At 35.3% G+C, this 19716-nt stretch overlaps 1 protein-coding gene across 3 annotated transcripts in view; it reads right to left on the bottom strand.

Moving 5' to 3' along the window:
- The window catches only part of LOC127848701 (heat shock 70 kDa protein 12A-like), a 155175-nt gene extending 144080 nt beyond the window's left edge, over positions 1–11095 (bottom strand). For 2 of the 3 annotated variants that reach the window (XM_052381301.1, XM_052381302.1), the window contains exon 1: positions 10971–11008. In XM_052381301.1, coding sequence (XP_052237261.1) covers positions 10971–10993 — 23 coding nt within the window. In that variant the 5' untranslated portion in view covers positions 10994–11008. Of the gene's footprint in view, positions 1–4969; positions 6228–7602; positions 7741–8652; positions 8798–8937; positions 9151–9259; positions 9446–9636; positions 9781–10970 lie in introns of those variants that run through there. The other variant, XM_052381300.1, reaches the window with a different exon arrangement.
- Positions 11096–19716: the final 8621 nt, after the last annotated feature.

Genomic DNA, 19716 nt, shown 5'->3' with positions numbered 1-19716 from the left:
TGAGAAGGCAACACAACAACAATGCAGCATCTTTTCTTGTCTTGTCCGTCTGTCTGTCTTCGTGTCTGCATGTCTGTTAGTACATTCGCCCGTCTTTCTGCCTGTCTGTCTGTCTGTAACGTTATGTGTGTCTCTCTATTCTCTTTTGTAAAATCATATAGTCAAGCACTTACATCGAACGGTATTCCACACACAAGGTAAACAGACGTCAAACATGCCATCAGTTTTGCAAACTCCACCTCAAATGGTTTCACTTTTGCGGCTGCTATGATATGACCGGACGTGTTGCTGCTGCTAATCTCTTCCGAGGTCGAGTCTATTGCCATTATCAAGTTCATAAAACCGGACGCCACTCTGTAGAAAACGTAGTTTGCCGCAAAAAGGACGCATACCGAATGAGTGACATTTTTAACGGAAATTGACAACTTGATTCACAGTCGAGAAAATGACCGCTGCAAAATCACAGCAGACGAGAACTATAAGCAGAAAATTGGCGGGGAATACTGCCTTCTTGATATCCCGGATGATGGAAAGGAGCGCAATAAGGTTACATACGACCCCTGGGATCCATATAATGCCTAATGATAAATAGGAAACCCATGATATTTATTCCGTTGATGAATTTATACCATCCGTCGAATTCCCGTTCACAATCATAGCTGACATGTTTATATTAACCTCAGTAGCTTGTTGTTGGGTGTTAATTTTATTTACTTACTTTCTAATATGATTTCAAACACAACACCGGCACTCTATCACTTACGATTTTATATCGCGTCTTTAAACTTACACCTTTTAACAGTTTTAAAAGATTTTGCAAGAGTTTCTGAGATAAGAAATGAAGCGAAATCACATTCACTATAATTATAATACGGTTATATTGGTTTCAAAGAATTATAATAAAAAATTTCTACCATTCACATATGATATGTGCTCATATTAACACAAAATTGAACAAACTTTTTCATCACTGTTTAGACACAAACGTCTTTATTCCAATGGCACTCCGGATTCGATATATCTACAAACAACAGTACGCATATAACGTAGCCTGTACACTTACCTGACTATTGATATTCAGTGACGTCACTTACAGGCAAATGCCTCTTTTCGTTATTTGGCCTATACAAGTAATCAGGTCCATCTGAAATGGAATCCAAAATACTATGTACGGTTATCTCCGACTTCGGCTTATCGATCACTCAAGGATCAAGGAACACAAAAAAATATATATTTTTAGTGTAAAATGTAAACTGCCCAAGATGGGTAATGACCTAGATTTTTTGCGATTATTATTATTCAGCTGGAGCATTTACTGCCAATGAAAATGCGCACAATTTCCAGTTTAAGGCAATGCAAACAACGGTTAAATATAAACAATAACAGTTAAAACTAAAATAAAATAATAAACATTTTATCGATATCTAGAACTGCATGTAATAATGCATACTTGTATTATCGTATGTTATCGTCAAAGTGATATAAGTACAAAAAACAAGAAATCGCTTTAATTCAGTCTACAAAACGACACATTTTATACATCGTTATTTCAATGTAAATTTATTATATGCGCATCAATTCTGCTTTTTGACGATGCTGGAACAGCAGCGTCCAAGGTTTGGTAACCAGTAAAAAAAATCTTCACAATTGCGACCTATGTCAAAGACCGAGCCAGTCCGATTGAGATAACTCGATTTTTCAGTTACTTCCCTTGGCATTCGCCACTGCGTAGGGGATTGCTCGTTGATTATCATTGATAACATTCTCCTAGCAGAGTTGTCGTTCGTGTTGATAAAGGTAAATATTAATAGAACAGCATATCCTGGGGAAACAGATTCAATAAGTGTATCAGAACGTTAATTTCAAATTAGTAATTTTACATCCATTTTATTTGTATAGACCAATGAAACAACTATATATTTTCTCTATTTTGTTTGATATTTGTTCTCGATTTAGTAAATAAATTGCGAATAAAGACATGTAAAATTAACTTTTTACGTGATCACAAAACTAAAGAATGCGAACGATTTCGAACCTGCAAATTGTAAACGCTGCACTGATATGATATATTTAGATAAAACAACATTTCGTTACGAAATTGTCCGTCCCGCTAGCGCAGTGGTAAGGACGTTCACTTTTTCACCTTTACGACACCGGTTCGATTCCCGCTCCCGGCGCAATGTTATATTTTGTATGTTTTGTGGTCACCATTCCTGACATATGTTTTTTTCCGGAAAATCTCTTCCCTCCCCCCCCCCGCAGCATTTGACCATATGAAAAATTAAAAAGTATTTCAGTACAAAACAAATAGCTGGAAATTGCAGCTATAATTCAAAATTCGTCCCAACTGTCGTCAATCTAATCTTATTAGGTAGGAGTGCTGGACACACTCCGGGTCCCAACATTATGCAGCCTCAGCGCGGAGGTAACTCATTACCTTGGAAAAACACGAATACACACACTGGGTGCAGCATAGGCGCGTATAGACTCAAACAAGGCAACAAACTCAAGTTCGGGCACAATAATTTAAAATTTACATATTGAATACGATATTCTAACAGAAATTACACAACCACCTAAGTGTACATACCATGTTTGATATTTCGTTCGATTGTTAGATTTCAGCATATACATGTATAAGGTCATTTCGCTATAAGTTAACTTATCCATATGTTCGTGGGCGAACTAGGATAGTCAAGTGCTCATACGATTGAGCTCACATGGTCCGGCTATGTGCTCATACCTACTTTCGAGAATCATCATGAATGTATTGCCATACTTAATGAACAAGAATGTGACCCGCCTCCCAGTTTCGCTCAATAGGTCAAGTAACCCACGGGTACTACTTCCCCGTACCCCTAACTTTTTTTCGTACCAAAAATGTTTCGTACGCAAATTTTTTTCGTACCAAATTTTTTTTCGTTCCCAAAATTTTCGTACCCAAATTTTTTATCGTACCCAAATGTTCGTATCAACATACACAATTGTGGTGATATAGATAAACTTAAATTGATGTTTTATATCCATCCTCTTCAAAAGCATCGTCACACCAGTACTGCCAGTACTTTGATTATAATTCATAGCTGTATGATGCAAACGATAGGTAAAAAATGGTAGATATTTGGTATTTTTCAAATAAATAGAAAAGATATGCCGAAGTGCGGCCATTTTATATTTTCTTGTGACATTGCGCCCAAATGGTATTACATGTTGTAACTGACTTTCGTCATGTAATTTAATTCTGGCTGGAAGTAAGAAAGACACTTCAAATAAGAATTTCATTCTAAATAGCGCGCGGCTTTATTTATACAAAATCACTAAATTATCGAAATGTATAACAATGCCAATAATTTAATTTATAGAAATTTTTTAATTATACTTTTACAGTAGTGTTATTGTATAGTTAAATTGTGGTCGTGTTTTTCGAACAAATCAGAATTTTACATTAATTTTAACTTATTAAGCAATTTTTTTCAATAAATAATGGTATGTACTTTAGCTAAGCCAGCATGAATATGCCTCTGTTAGATACGAATTATATTACGCTATGGCCTTTGTAGTGTTAGAAGAGGGGTTGTGTGGCGTCCCATTTAACAGTGGGAAGAGAAGTCCCCTCAAAACGACTTGTCCCGGGCTCGAGTCTTGGACTGGTCAAAACATTTTCTCGTCCTTTGACAATTGGCACTGTGGTGTCGTGAGTCTCGTGACATATCCTGGATATACTTTAAGGTGACATATCCTGGGTATACTCTAAGATGACATATCCGGAATATACTCTAAGAGGCCCATGGTTAATTTTATTTTACCCCGAATCCTGAATTCTAGGACGAATACATATTCGAGTGGGTTGTATGTCAAGGTAATAATTAGGTCAGGTTAGCGGAAATGTCGGAAAAATACGCAAAACGTATATTATCATTTCGCTATATGATTTTAAAGAAGGAAACTCTATGTGTCGGATAAACTTGTTCTTTTCATGTCTGCAAAGATTTACCGACTACCTTTTAAATTCGATGGTTTTATTTTTTTGCGCAAAAGCATACTGTCCATCCAATTGATATTTTAGTACTATGTCAACCCCATATTTATCGATAACGAATTCAGTGGGAACTCAAGACGACTTGTGATTGGTCTTTTATTACTTTTCTTTTCAGTTTTCTCACCAATACTGTATTTGAATACATGACCATGTATTCATGTAAGCGTTTTTTAAACTTGTATTTCAGGATAAATCAAACTCGAAACTCATTTTTCGTGGATGGAATTACTGGCATAGTATGTGACTTAAACGTAATTGTGTGTAACAGTTGGATTCACAGTTGTTAGTAATAAAAGTGTTTAATTCACAATTTATCAGAAGTTCAAAACAATTGTACAGGAAAACTAGTATAGCTCTTAGAACACATGAAATAATGTTTTATTTTCATTATGTGCAAAATATCGTTATATAGCACGATATAAGGAAACTTCGTGAACATTTGCGTAAATCTTCCTTCAATGGTTCTATGCCATATTTGTGCATATGGTTCCGATGTACCGCACAACATGGCCGCCATAACAAAAAAAAATAACAAGATCTAAACTTCTTTAACTATATTTAGATTTGTAATTTTTCACTTATGTTCACTAAGTGTTTTATATATTTGATAGAGAGAGAAAGAGAGAGAGAGAGAGAGAGAGAGAGAGAGAGAGAGAGAGAGAGAGAGAGAGAGAGAGAGAGAGAGAGAGAGAGAGAGAGAGAGAGAGAGAGAGATGAAATGATGTGAGAGAAAAAGAAAAACCGATGTTGGAGTAAAAAAAGCCACAGAACAGTTGTATGGCCAATGTTAAAATCTGTAATTTGTACAAAAGACCACACATCATGTGATCAATAGAACACATTATACCTGAAATAGATTTTCATATATGATTCCAAAAGTTATTTGACCTTTTACTTTAAATACTTGTAAATATATGCAATAAGCACAGATTAAAATAAAATGTTATTGAACGACAATTACATAACCACAGCAATATAATAACAAAACAATTGCAACGCTACACGGTGGTAAAGAATAATGATACAGTAACACTTTCATATTGAACACCAAAATCATTAAAATTATTAAGTCGTCTATATTTTTAATTTTGCCATGCACGATAGTAATCAAAAACACGTAAACATGTATTACATCACTTATAACGCCATGTTTGTTTTGTGCCGAATTGTATACCTATTCAACCATGACGCTATTTTTTAACATAAAGTGAATAATAGTTTGATTGCATGAGCATATTCATGAATCATGCATTGAAATGTATTTCTGCATTGTACTCTTTCCCCGTTGTTAATTCTGTTGCAATAACGGACAGTTGTGAACCACCGTAAATCATTTTCACACAAACCTTACGTTCAGAATTAGGCGCATCGGTGTCCGAAAGATCGACTCGTATTTCCCCAACTTTCTTACAACTAGGATGAGTTGTGTACATTACATTTCCCTCCGATGGACCGCAAGTATCTGCTACAAACAACGGAAGAGTAATGCTTTTCTGATTTTTGTAAAGAGGAATGTAATTCTTTCCCCCAGTTTGTTCCTTAAGAACGACGGATTGACCTTTCTCGACATGTATGTCGAATATGTCTTTGCAATAGTTAATCCCTGTATCCGTGTTAAACCACTTTTTGCTCTCGTCGTGCTTCTTTTCGTCAAACACGGAAATACCCTTGACACCATATGTCGCTCTGCTTACTCTACTCCTGTAGATAAACATGTCATGACCGTACAGCACTGCGCCCATTAGAACAGCACGGAAGGGTGAGGTTGGGACAACGACTGCTACACTCGGATACTTTTGCTGAAGCAACGATTTTATATTCTCTTGAACTATTGGAGACTCTGCAAATCCACCAACAAGGACAACAGTCTGTATGTCTTTCTGGTTTTCCAATACAGTTTCAATAACTTGATTTATCATTTTGCATGCTTGATCAAATAAGTGATCCCTGACAAACGAGGTTTCAAATCGCAAGTCCTCCTCACCGGTAATTGAAATGCGTGTCTGGCTTCTATTAACCTTTATCTTACCTGTCCTAAAGCTATCGCGTACAGATCGAGGCAATGGCAATTGTATCGTCTCATCCATTTCTTCTGCTCCAATTGCAAGTTTGCATTTTTCAAACTCGTGTTCGATTTTCATCATCTCAAATGGTGTCGCTTCGGTAAACTTCTTTTTCCACTCAGTTCCTTTTAAACAAAAAAATATAACAAGTTATGGCAAAGTTTATGTAATAGTTGGGAGAATGTTAGGGTGAAAACTTAGAGACAACAACATTTATTTATATATTGCTGTTATTTGTCCCGATTAAAAAATACTTGGATTTTTTTATACGATTTTCGTAATTGTGTGTTACTCAACAATTTAAAAAATTGGATGGTACATGTTGTAGACATTCTTTGAAAACGGCATAAAATGGATACTGGTTATTATCTGCAGATTTAGTGTACTTAATAATGGCTCCATCGTGAAACACGAGTGAGTTTTGCCCTTTGCATTAAATAAAAGACTCGCGGACTAGACCTACTCTCCTTTATAATAATGTTTATACAGTTTCCCTATTCGTATATGTGTTACGTATTCAAGATGAACCGGTAATCAAAAATTACAGTGGGTGTAGATAGTCGCATGCGATTGGACCCAACTCCCCAGCGCTTTGTATTGTTCGCTCCGCAATGCTTTGTGTTGTTCGCTCCCATGTGCCTTTTATTGTTCGCTCCCCCAGTGCTTTTAATTGTTCGATCCCATGTGATTTGTATTGTTCGCTCCCCAGTGCTTTGTATTGTTCGCCCCATGAGTGCTTTGTATTGTTTGCTCCCCAGTGCTTTGTATTGTTCGCTCCCCAGTGCTTTGTATTGTTCGCTCCAATGTGCCTTGCATTGTTCGCTCCACAGTGCTTTGTATTGTTCGCTCCCCAGTGCTTTGTATTGTTCGCCCCCAGTGCTTTGTCTTGTTTGCTCCCCAGTTATTTGTATTGTTCGCTCCCCAGTGCCTTGTATTGTTCGCTCTCCGCATGCTTTGTATTGTTGGATCCCCGAGTGCTTTGTATTGTTCGCTCCCCAGTGCCTTGTATTGTTCGCTCGCTAGTACTTTGTTTTGTTCGCTTTCCAGCGCTTCGATTTTTCGCTCCCCAGTGCTTTGTATTTTTCGCTCCTAGTGCCTTGTAATGTTCACTCCCCGAGTGCTTTGTATTTTTCGCTTCCCGATTGCTTTGATTTGTTCGCTCCCCAGTGCTTTGTAATGTTCAAAGTTTTTTGTACTTTTTGCACCCCAGTGCTTTGTATTTTGCGCTCCCCAATGCTGTGTATTGATTGAACCCTATTGCTTTGTATTCTTCGCTCCCCAGTGCTTTGTATAAGCGGGCCAAAGGCAATGACACACACTTTGATATGTCTAGTGCTATGTAGTATGTACTGTATTATAATATGAAGACAATTAGTCAAAGGCATTAAATAATAGAACGGCACAATTTATCCCCTGATAATGTTTCTGTCGCGAAATGCCGTAATCATTCAATTATTAAGTAGTCCAATAAAACTCTGTATGCCTTAATTCTGTATGTACCTTCAAAATCATCGTTGCATGCTTGAAAGAAAGCATCATTGACGCTTTGTCCACCGATAAGATTGCCCCGTTCACAGCACAGTTCTCTCAGAAGACCATCTTCTTCAACACGAACTGCGGAAAGATCTGCTGTTCCTCCTGAATAAGTACTTAAATATATATAACCATTACGAACAGTTTTTTCTTTCATACACTTATAAAGTTTAACATCAAATACCTTTACAAAAGATATTCAGCTTATGTTATATTAAGTATGCATAAAAGGCAGGTAAATCAAATATTTAATAGCTTTATAGATATATTTTTTTCTTAATTCGTATATGATAACTATACTATATAAATGTTGGCTTCGCATCTCGCCTACAATTGCGTATCGTCTGTTTGATCCTGTGGTTACTTGCACAGGAGGTAATTTTTTCATGCACATTCTTTTGCAATTTAAGTACCTTTGGGGGAATTGTATATCATGGAATTTATGAAATAGATCGAAAACAAAAGAATAAATAAAAAATATGTCATGTATGTATTTAATTAATTGTTGTGAATATACATTTGAGATCCAATCTTTTATAAGCTTGAATGTTACACGAAGTTGATATTTTTTAACATATACAGCACAACCAAGAAACACCAATCAAATACGAGATGACGTGCCTTCAAACTATAGCTTTGATTGATAATGTGGTAAGCCATCAATGACAAAATAGCTTCATTGAAGCGAAAACCGGACCCTCCGATGTAAAGTTATGAGCCATAATTATTCAATCAGTAAGAAACATTAGACACACTTTTGGGTTTGTTGTTTCCCACCAATCGAAGCAAAAAGGAAACAAATGCCTTGGTAATTTTCCCTAAAGTGCCCAGTGTAATCTTAGGATTTATTCATTCGTTCCTATGTGATTTATTTATTCGAATAATCCGTCTGATACAAATTAAGATCAAAACTTTGGTTTAAGTGCTGCCTGCACAAATCTGCGTTTTAACAGGTGTGTTAAGAAAGAAATAAGAAATAAACTACATATGTAAAAACTTTGCAAAAAGTATACGTACCCCCTAGGTCAACAGTGAGGAAACAATGCCCAGGCGTCCCTACATTGTTCATTGCGGCCTGTTGTTCCGGTGGAAGATTTAGGCAATAAATGGCAGCAGCCTCGGGTTCGGAAGCCAACAATAGATGCTTCCTTTCGATACCGGCCTGTTTTGAAATCCATGCAACAAAATGAAGCGAAAAATAACAGAAACAAATCTTTTTATGGAGATGATTGAAGAGACCAAAAAAAGTGTATTACGAACAAATATTAATTTTATGAAATAAAAAGAGTTTAATTTCAATACCTGCTCCGCAGCTAATCGCATGAACTGTTTAGCCTTCTCGGACCATATTGCGGGCACTGTCAGAACCCACAACACATTGGTTATGTTTTGGGTGGTGGATTGTTTTGTGTAGAAATCCTCTTTCATGGCTTTGATGAAGAGTGCCATAATATCGGACAACTTAAAAAGAATTCCATTGCTGTCTTCGACGCCTGGTTCCTGTTCACCGTCTCTCTAAATTTGAAAGGTTCTGTATTAATTACTTTGAATATATGCATACATTTTGAGGAATGTTTCAAAAACAAGTTTCAAACAACAAAACAAAGTATTAAATTGGACATACGCCTGTTACTCGGTACAACAGTAATTTGAATCTTTTAAACAGATGATACTCTTCTTCCTTTTCTTTCCCATCCGAGCAGATGGTTGCATAACGGTGCTCCGCTCTGTAGCCAAATGTTACGATCTTAAGTCCAAATTGTGCTGTGCTGTCATCTTTTAGCAATATTGCTGTGTTGGTTTTATGTATCTGCGAGTAAAAACAAACCAAAATATAAACTGTTGTTTCAATTTATATTTATTTTATTTCAGTTTGTTTCATACAAACATGTATAAGTTTTGCATTATGCAAAAGTTTGGTTTATTTTAGTTTTTCTTTATTTTCAGCAAAGTGAAAGCAATTTGTAAACATATGTATTTAAGCTATTATATGTTTTATACTTGCGGTGTCCCCTGGCCCCAGTTCGTGTTGAATTCAACATTCTGTTTGTTTGATGAGAAATTAGTCCTCCACTGCCAGGCATACCCGGAATACGTAGATCCAACGTCGATGGCCACCACAAGGTCAGGCGTTCTTATGACAGACTGTTAATACAAAACAATTAAATATGCATAAAAGTATTCAGTATGTTATGTATTTGTTGTCAATACACAATGTTGTTCTTTGCCGTAACACAAGTGCTTGCTTGTTTAGCCAACGGCTTGTTATATACCAATAACCGTTAGAGATTGAAATCCAAATATTTGTTCAAATAAGCCGTTGAAATAATGTTAACTAGTTGTAAAAAATAAAGTTAGAATGTAATAGAAACAAATATATTAACTTTATATGCGGATCAAAATCCTACATGCAAACACATACATAAAAAAATGTTAGTTAGCCAACAAAAAAAACACTAAATATTTTAAGTTCAATGCTGCGAATCGCGGATACTAACGTAGTTCATTACGTACGATATGACATGAACGTCGCGCCTGGGTATAAAAATTTAATTTTTTTATGATGTATGGTGAAAAGTATATAACTACACGCATTTCGAGTGTATAATTTTCCATTTAACACTTTCGATAGTAATGCATGTACTGTATGTTGTTGTTTCGTTTTCAAAGAAACGTTATGACCTTATTATAACCATCATATCTATTTACTGACATTTAATCTCTTATCGGAATGCTAATGTAGTTTAATGTATTGCACCTGTTTGCCCTGATACCATTTGAAACACATTACAGATATGCATAAATGTGTTTAGAACGATTGCCTCCCTTAGATAACTGTGACATTTAATGTAGTCACCACTCTGTAAGCATAACTTTCTCTTCCATTTAATGTGTTCAATTGATTGATTGAATGCTTCGTATAGAGAACTATATAAGACTTCTCAGGAAACAGTTAAAATTAGGTTTAAATTCAAATTTGTTATATTGTTATTAGGTAGATGTTAAAAACAAAACAAGGTTGCGTAAATCGTTAAGTACACGAATCGATATCTTTGAACGCCAAAAAATATTAATATTCAAAGCATAATTATCAAATAATTACCCGCTACACTAATTAACCTTTAAGTAGTAACTTCACGCACATTTTAATATTGTTTAATAACATATTAGCTAATTAAAGGTTTATGTTTGTTCATTATTTCTAATCTAATCGTCAAAATAGTTATTGAAGAATTTCTTTTACAATAAAAATTCTAAATATGTTATACCCGTTTCTGCATTAAAAAGTACCCTATTGATTTAAATATAACGTAAACATGCAAAAAATAACTTACCAGCTCCATAACTTCATCGCCATTTAATATCAACTCAACTCACAGTTGAATAGTTTTGTGTAACGATTGTATTTGCTCGTTTATATTGGCTAAACGCCAATCAAGGGTATAGTGCAACCTTGTACCTGAGTAGACAGTCCAATATCTACGGCAGCCGTTCAGGGCCCAGTTATGAAAATATTATGTTTTTATAGTTAGTTACTTGAAAACTAGATGTGAACACTATCAAAATTGTTACCTCCTCTGTCAAAGTGCAGCAATTTGGATGAAATCACCAAAGCTTTGAAAGCAGAAAACATGCATGTAAGAAAGATATTTAAGAGGATAGTACAAGTTAAATGTAAGCATTTATCTGATGAGTTGAAGAAAGTTTCAAAAGGTGAGCCTTACAACCAGTTTAAACCCCATATGCTTTACCAGGCGGTTACGCCAGCTTTAATCAGTTTTATGTTTTATATCGTTTTCTATTTATTGCGTTGTATTGTTTATGCAATCGGGCACTTGACTTATATAAAAGACCAGAGGGGGTTAATAAGAATTTCATCCAGATAATATACCTGGATTTTCCTTATTCCCATATATGTTATTGTTGTTCGGATTGTTGTGGGGATCCACAGCTCAAAATATCTTCTGAAGTACGATTCATCTTTTTGCGATAGATGATTGGGTTTTAGAAAACGCTGAAGTTGGGGATAAGTGAGTTTTGACACGTGTTATACATAGATCAAGTAAATATAGTTAAGTACGTCACGTTACTATAAAATATTCTGATATGATTCAGTTTAGAAAATGTAGACCTTCAATCAATATCCCCAGCTAAAGACGAAGAAATAAATACCAGAATCCCTTATCCCGTATCCACTCAGAAGCAAAGTGAAAATGGCTTCGTGCAAACAGCATAAAACCAGAACAGCCTGCGAGTAACTCGCAGTCTGTTCAGGTTTATGCTGTTTGCTGCTTATCAGCATCTAAGGTTTCGAAATGAAAACTTTAAAACTTGAATTTTGTGAGAAAGATCTCCAATAAAATTTAACTTTCTAAGGGACTACAGAAGCGTCAAAATACGTATCTAAGTGGTCAAAGGTTAACTGATGCATATCACAAAACACATCATCATAACTATTCTTGTTATCGGTATCATCTGTAACCACTAACAGTGCGATAGAATGATAATAATGATTTTAACCGTGCATACCGGTTGGAAAAAATGGTATAACTATATTGCAATAAGATCTTCAGGTTCGTTATATGAATGTCGGACGCTTGCCCTGCCAGATATATTTGAGTTAACCGTTGTAAAACGTTCAGACGAACCAGGACGCCGCTGGGAACTTGTTTCTGTTGCATCCACAGTATTTTGATAGAATCCCAGAATATTAATGAATATTCACAACCTTAAATGCGAACTAAACGCTCGTTCCGTTTTTAGTCACATATTTATTTAAAGGTGCGGAAATTAAGTATAAAGCATGATTAAATTACTTGAACAATGAATTTGGCAAGTGTTCTGGATTGTTAGCGGGATTTCATATTTCCGCGAGAAAAAAGTAAAGGCATACGTCCTGAGTTGTAAATAACTGAGGACGTGTTCATGATTCACATAAAATGAAAATGAATCAAAATTCCATTTGCTTTAAGAATGTGCACTTGTACTTACCGTCTGTGCGTTCTGTAAACACAATTTTTAACTTCTGCCGTCCTATTACTTAGCCGTATGGTTTTGACATTTAATGTTGAATATCCGATTTCAAAGCTATAATAGCATGTGTGGCTTCCGTACACAACGTATATATAGAAGTATGTCAATACAATAGATAGCTGCGTGCTGTTTACAGTTTAAAGTGCACCATAATTTATGATTAATACTGTTTTGGTTAACGTTATAGATACACATGTAGTAATGTTACCGAATATACCTAATTAAATTAGTATCTAGTGTAACATGAATGAAATTATTGTATGAGCTATTCCTTGATCGACATTGTCAATGAGTTTCGCTCCCAATTTTATTAAGTAATAATTGAAAAATGCATCCAAAAATACTGTTTCGGTTTACGTTATAGATACACATGTAGTAATGTTACCGAATATACCTAATTAAATTAGTATCTAGTGTAACATGAATGAAATTATTTTATGAGCAATTCCTTGATCGACATTGCCAATGAGTTTCGCTCCCAATTTTATTAAGTAATAATTGAAAAATGCATCCTTGTAAATTTGGAAAATAAAGGGCGATAAATCGCAACAATAATGATAGCCGCCTATAAGAATGGATCCAGTAACTAACATCCTTAAAAGACATGAACAACAGACTTTGTCAGCTGTATGGTAATGAAGAAACCTATACAAACGGCTTTATATATGCAATATTTCTTCTGAAAAACATTATTCATGTTCTTGTTTTTTCGGCATGCTTTATAGATATCGCAAATAAAAGTAATGTATGGTAAAGCTCGTTAGTGATGTGCATTCTTATCTTAAGGTCTTAGTCTTTAGCGAATAATATTCTTTACTTTTCAGATTAGATTAAAGAAAAGAATCACAATAGAGCTATATATCAATAGACATATAAATATCCAACTGATATGGAACGATATATTAGTTCTAGTACTACGAATGGACTGATGATAGTAAGGTTTTTTGTTGTTTGGTACTTGTCTGTATGATTTTAAATATATTTGAAAAGTATAATATATATACGTTGCATGTGCAACTTTAAATAATGGCAAGTCCGCTGGACCAGATAAACTTTTAAATGAATTTTTTAAATACGGAGTGCAAAATGTATCATTTATTAATGTTCTGCACACGCTGTTTAATAAATTTTTCAACGCCAGTCATTTTCCAGATAAATGGGCGGAAGGGCATATAGTGCCGATTTATAAAAAGGGGGACGCATCTTTACCAGAAAATTATAGGGGCATTACGTTACTAAGCACTTTCGGAAAACTGTTTACAAAACTTCTTAATAATAGGTTAAATATTTGGGCAGAGAAATATCATGTATATATCGAAGCACAGGCAGGTTTTAGAGAGAAAATGGGAACAGTAGACAATATTTTTGTACTACATAGTGCTATTATGCATCTGATAAACAATGGTAAGAAATTATATACAGCTTTTGTCGATTTTACAAAGGCATTTGATTACCTGGTTAGGGATGTTATTTGGTTTAAATTAATAAAATTTGGGGTTAGAGGGAAAATGCTAGATATAATTAAAGCGATGTATATTACCGTCAGATCGAAAGTAAAAAATAATAACCAGCTCAGTGAAGATTTTGAATGCTTTCTTGGTGTAAGACAAGGTGAATCGCTCTCACCATTTTTATTTTCAATGTACCTTAACGACATTGAAGAATATTTTATATCACATGACTTCAGAGGGCTAGATATAGGTACCTTAAAATTATTTTTGCTGTTATATGCAGATGATATCGTACTACTATCAGAGACTGAAACTGGACTACAAAACGGATTACACTTGTTAGAAGCTTACTGTGAAAAATGGAAGCTATGTGTAAATACTGCTAATACTAAGATTATGATTTTTAGAAAAGGTACACTAAGAAAAAACATTATTTTTACATATATGGAGAAAAATATAGAAATTGTTCAACATTTTACTTATCTTGGGATTGTCTTTATAACGGGGGGCTCTTTTAATGGCACGTTTATTTCACTGACAGGCCAAGCTATGAAAGCTATTTTTAAGTTAAAAAGTTGTTTTACAAGATTTCCCACAATGTCAATAAGTCACAAGTTAGATTTGTTCGACAAATTAATTGCACCAGTCTTAAGTTACGGATCAGAGGTTTGGGGGCTAAACAAAAATATCATACAAATAGAAAGAATACATTTAAAATTTTGCAAAGAACTACTCGGTGTAAGGTCTCAAACACAAAATAATTTCGTATACGGGGAACTAGGCAGAACCCCATTGAAAAATAAATTTTATATAAATGTCATAAAATACTGGTTTAAAATATTACAAATGGAACCAATTAAATATGCAAAAATAGTATATAATACCATGGTAGAAAATGTAGAAAACAATAATGATACCAAGTTATGGGCATATAATGTTAAGATTTTATTACAATCTATTGGTTTTTTCCATGCGTGGATATATCAAGGCGTTGGGGACATAGATATGTTTCTTCTCGCGTTTAAAGAAAGAATCAGAGATGTATTTTTACAAAATTGGATAAATGAATTAAACGAGTCAACACGATCTAGTTCATATACTATGTATTCTATTTTTAAGTTACAGCCATATTTATACCAGGTTAATATAGACAGTTGTAGGATTGCATTATCAAGATTAAGAATGTCTGCACATAATTTAGAAATAGAAGCTGGTAGATGGAAAAAACCAATACCTACTCCACGTGAAAATAGAACATGTTGTATATGTCATAAGTTAGAAGACGAATTCCATCTTTTATTGGAATGCCAACTTTACACTGAATTAAGAAAAACATACATTAACAAATATTACTATGTCAGACCAAACGTACCGAAATTTATCGAACTTCTTCAGTGCAATAATAGTAAAATAAATAGAAACCTTGCAATTTTTGTTAAAAAAGCTTTCGAATTGAGAAAAACATACTATACATATTATGAATAATTAAACAGTACTAAAAATACATACCTCTCACACGCTCACCTAACACATATCATAGATGGCAATCCATCTTTTCTATGTTTTTCTCAGCCTCTTATTACAACACCGAAGAAAACACACACCACTATTTTTTAACCAAATTGGTAGAAAAACAATTTGTGTCAAGAAACAGTAGTGGTACCTGAAATAGACAAAAAACACTGGTATTACAAATAGATACAACATAACATACAATTATGTTTATTAGGTGTATTGCAAACATAAGAATCTTCTTCTTCTTCTTCTTCTTCAAAGTCTTGACGATCCTAGTGGATCAACCGAGTTGTAGCACCCGTCAGGCTCTTTAGTTATCAGTAAATTCCCAGCACTATTCACAGAACAAACACTCTTTGAAATTGTATTAAGCGGACGCGCGGATGCAGCACCTTTCGACAACTCAAAAATTTTAAAGCGTTTCGTATGCAATGTAAAAAATAGACGCCGACATTGAAAATCAATTTTGTGAAGTCTCTGGCATTCTACTTTGGAAAGTTTGTGCTTTTTGTAAAGAACAGTACAATCAATGAGAGCAGTTACTTTCTGATCTTGTGTGTACGATTGCCACAGACATGGGAAGGATTTTTCGATCTCACTTTCTATGTCACGGAGGATAGGATCTCGTACCGCAGACAAGCCCGAACATTCAAGGACCATGTGTTGAAGTGTCTCAGGAGACTTGTAGCACACTCTGCATGTGTCATCTACCTTGTTTTTACTAAAGGATGCCCGGTCACTCTGCAAAATGTACTTGCCACACATAAACTTGAGTTTGAGTAATTGCCGGTTCGCATCGTATGTAGAGACGGCCTGTTGTTGTAGAAGAGGGTGTGGTTTTCTTGGCTTAACCATGTTCATGTTAAGATTTTGCAAAGTTTTCATTGTTTTTGATTCAGCAATTGTCTGTTGTAACCATATATTATCTATTGTCCTGTTAACTGTTCTCTTCCAGTGTTCCTTCTCAGTTGGAGACTCGAGCAAATCTTCTGGATCGCCAAGTTCATATAGCCAGAATAACTTACGGATGTCTACAAACCAACTAGCGCTCTTGTTGCTCTTTATAGTCAACTGTCTAACTGCTATACGACGTTCCACTGCACTTTCACTTTGTAGACACACATTGTTATACATGATTAAAGCTCTCTTGTGTATTTGGATTTTAACTGGAAGGAGACCACTTATTGAGTAGATTGCAATGTCAGGTGTACTACTAGGTAACACAAGTAGTTGCTTTAGTATTCGTTTTTGAAAAATTTCGAGCTTATCAATTTGTGTCCTTTTAGGTAAAATAATTTCTAGTCCATATAACAGAATGGGAATGATATGCATTTTCAAAATATGTAAAATTGATGGGACGTCCAAACCACCAGCACCATAGAAACCTGACGACATAAAGCTATATACTGTTCTTCGTGCTTTTTGAATATTGTTATCAACATTTTGTTCCTCTGTAGAGCTGATAGTGTGAGAACGTTTCAAACCTAGATGAGTACAAATATCAGCGTTTGTAATTTTATTTCCATATATTTCAAAATCTTCTTCAACTATTTCTTTTCTAGAACTTGTAACCACTTTGAGAGCCTCCGTCTTTTTAGGCTGTAAAATATATCTTTCGTAGTTGGCAAATGTTTCGGCCATGCTTATAAGAACTGATGTTTCTCCTGGTTTTTCAGAATTCAATGTAACATCATCTGCACATGCACTAGTGTTGCACCTAACATCACCTATAACACATCCTTCTTCCGCCATCTCTAAACGTTTCAGCAGAGGGTTGATGTAAATTTTGTATAGGTCAGTACTGGTGATCCCTCCTTGTCTCACACCCTGAAGAACCTCAAAGGGGTCTGATCTTGAATTTGCCCATTTCACAACACTAGTCGACTGCATATGAATACTTTTAAAAATTGTCCAATGTCTATCATTAACGCCAGAGTGGTATAACCTGCGTAGTAGGTGATGATGATCCACAACATCGAAAGCGGCTTTTGCGTCAAGGAAAACAAGGTCAATGTCCTCTCCCTTATCTTTATACTCGCGGGAAACCTCTTCAACTATCAACGCTGCGTGAAGTGGTGAGGTTTTGGCAGTGAACCCCCGTTGGAAAGCACTCTGGTCTTTTTCAAGAGTTGGAACGAGTCGTATTTTCAGAACCATTTCAAGAATCTTTTCTATGACAGGTAGCACAGTAATTCCTCGGAAGTTACAAGCGTCGTTCCTGGAACCCTTATTTTTGTATATCGGTGTTAAAATACCAATTTTCATACACTCAGGCACATATCCAGATAACATGATAGAATTCAAAAGTTTCAAAATCACATTTTGTAGAATAGGGCCACCATTTATTACACATTCAATAGATAACCCATGGTAGTCAGGTGCTTTCCCGCGGTTTATTCCCCGTATTGCCCTTTGAAGTTCCTCAGGAGTAATTGGCTGTACTTCTGTTTCAAAAACCATATCACTGATGTGGTTACACTCTTTGATTACTGTTTTGTGATATTCATTGTCAAAATTTGGGTTTTCTGAATGTCCCGCTAGCGCTTTGAAATGCTTCTTGAAACCATCAGCTACCTTGTCGACTCCTGTGAAAGATTCACCATCTACATTTAAGTATTCAATGAAACAATTCTTGTTCTTTCTATTTTTATTGATAAGTTTATGAAATGTCTTAGGATCTTGGGCTCTAGAGTTCAAAATTTTGTCACGGTCTTGCATTGTTCTTCTGGCTTGCTCACAGCGGATTGAACTACGAAAGAGTCTCTTTGTGGTTTTGACGTTAGAGAGTAACTGACTATTTGGATCTTGCGGTTTGCCTTCGGTAGCCCATTTCTTATACGCTTCACGCTTGTCTCGAAGAGCCATTCCAATGTCTTGCGTCCAGACTTTTAGTTTAGGTTTGGAGTTCATATGTTTTATTTCAGTTGAATGCAGATTCATAGTGTCTTTCATAACAGACATAATGTTCTGAGCAAAAACTTCGATATTCTGATTTTCTTTAAGTTCATTTGGTTTAAGCATTAATAAACCTTTTCTCATGTCTTCTGCAAATGATTCCTGATTGATTTTGTCCCATGTAACTTTAAACTTTTTTACAGATTTTTGAACTTTGTTTTTCAAAAGAATTAGTTTATTAACTTGAACCGATATTTGAACTGGGTGGTGATCAGATACATTAGAGTCGAGTTGGTTCAACACAATTTTTCCCATGGACTTACTGTTTGCATTTCTGAGTTTCACAAGAAAGTAATCTAGTTCACTTACTTCTCTGCCAAGAGAGTTTATGAAAGTTTTTCCACTGCAGTCATATTTTAAATTCAGTTCGTCTATCATATGTTTGATGTAAACTGTTCGTTTTAGAACTGGGCCGTTCACCGACAGATCAACGTTCAGGTCACCTCCTATAATGATGTCATGCGAGTTTTGATATTGAAGAATTATTTCTCTTAAGATGTCAACACATTCTAGAAATTCTGTTTCAGTTTCAAGTCCACCTGTCGTTGGGAGATATGCAGCTACTATCAGATATTTTGTATGTTCTAACGCTAGCTCCAAACACTGGAGTCTCTCATTTCCGTCGGGTAGCTCTGTTATGAGGTGATTAATTTCTTTCCTCCATAACACTGCTACGCCAGCGTGGCCCCTGTTACGTTGTCCAGGAGGTACTGGATTGTAGAGATCACTGCATTTTCCTGCTGAGCAGATATTACTTCCTATTTCATTCAAGAGATAAAGTTCATATTCATAAAGCCATGTTTCAGATAACAATACGAGTTGAGCAGTTTTAAATAGTTCATTGATGCATGTAACACTAGTTTTAACATTCTTGCAGTTGTATGCGACCATATTTATAGTGTCTGAGTTAGTTTCTTTGTGTTGTGCTATCTTCTTTGGTTGAAATCCTGGCGCTCGGCTAAAAAATGATTCTTGTCTATTGATTGCCCTTTTGTTAGGTTAATCGTTTGGCTTACAATAGGTTTGTTTGCATTGGACAGTTCAGCAGGTTGGTTATCAGGTTGTTCACTTTTGTCAGTATTAGATGGTTCGATAGTTTCAATATCAGGGCCAGTGTTACTAGATT

Source organism: Dreissena polymorpha, chromosome 10 (genome assembly GCF_020536995.1).
Source record: "Dreissena polymorpha isolate Duluth1 chromosome 10, UMN_Dpol_1.0, whole genome shotgun sequence".
Lineage (NCBI taxonomy): Eukaryota > Metazoa > Mollusca > Bivalvia > Myida > Dreissenidae > Dreissena > Dreissena polymorpha.
Note: the sequence above shows the minus strand (reverse complement) of the source record. Positions and strands in the feature narration are given on the sequence as shown.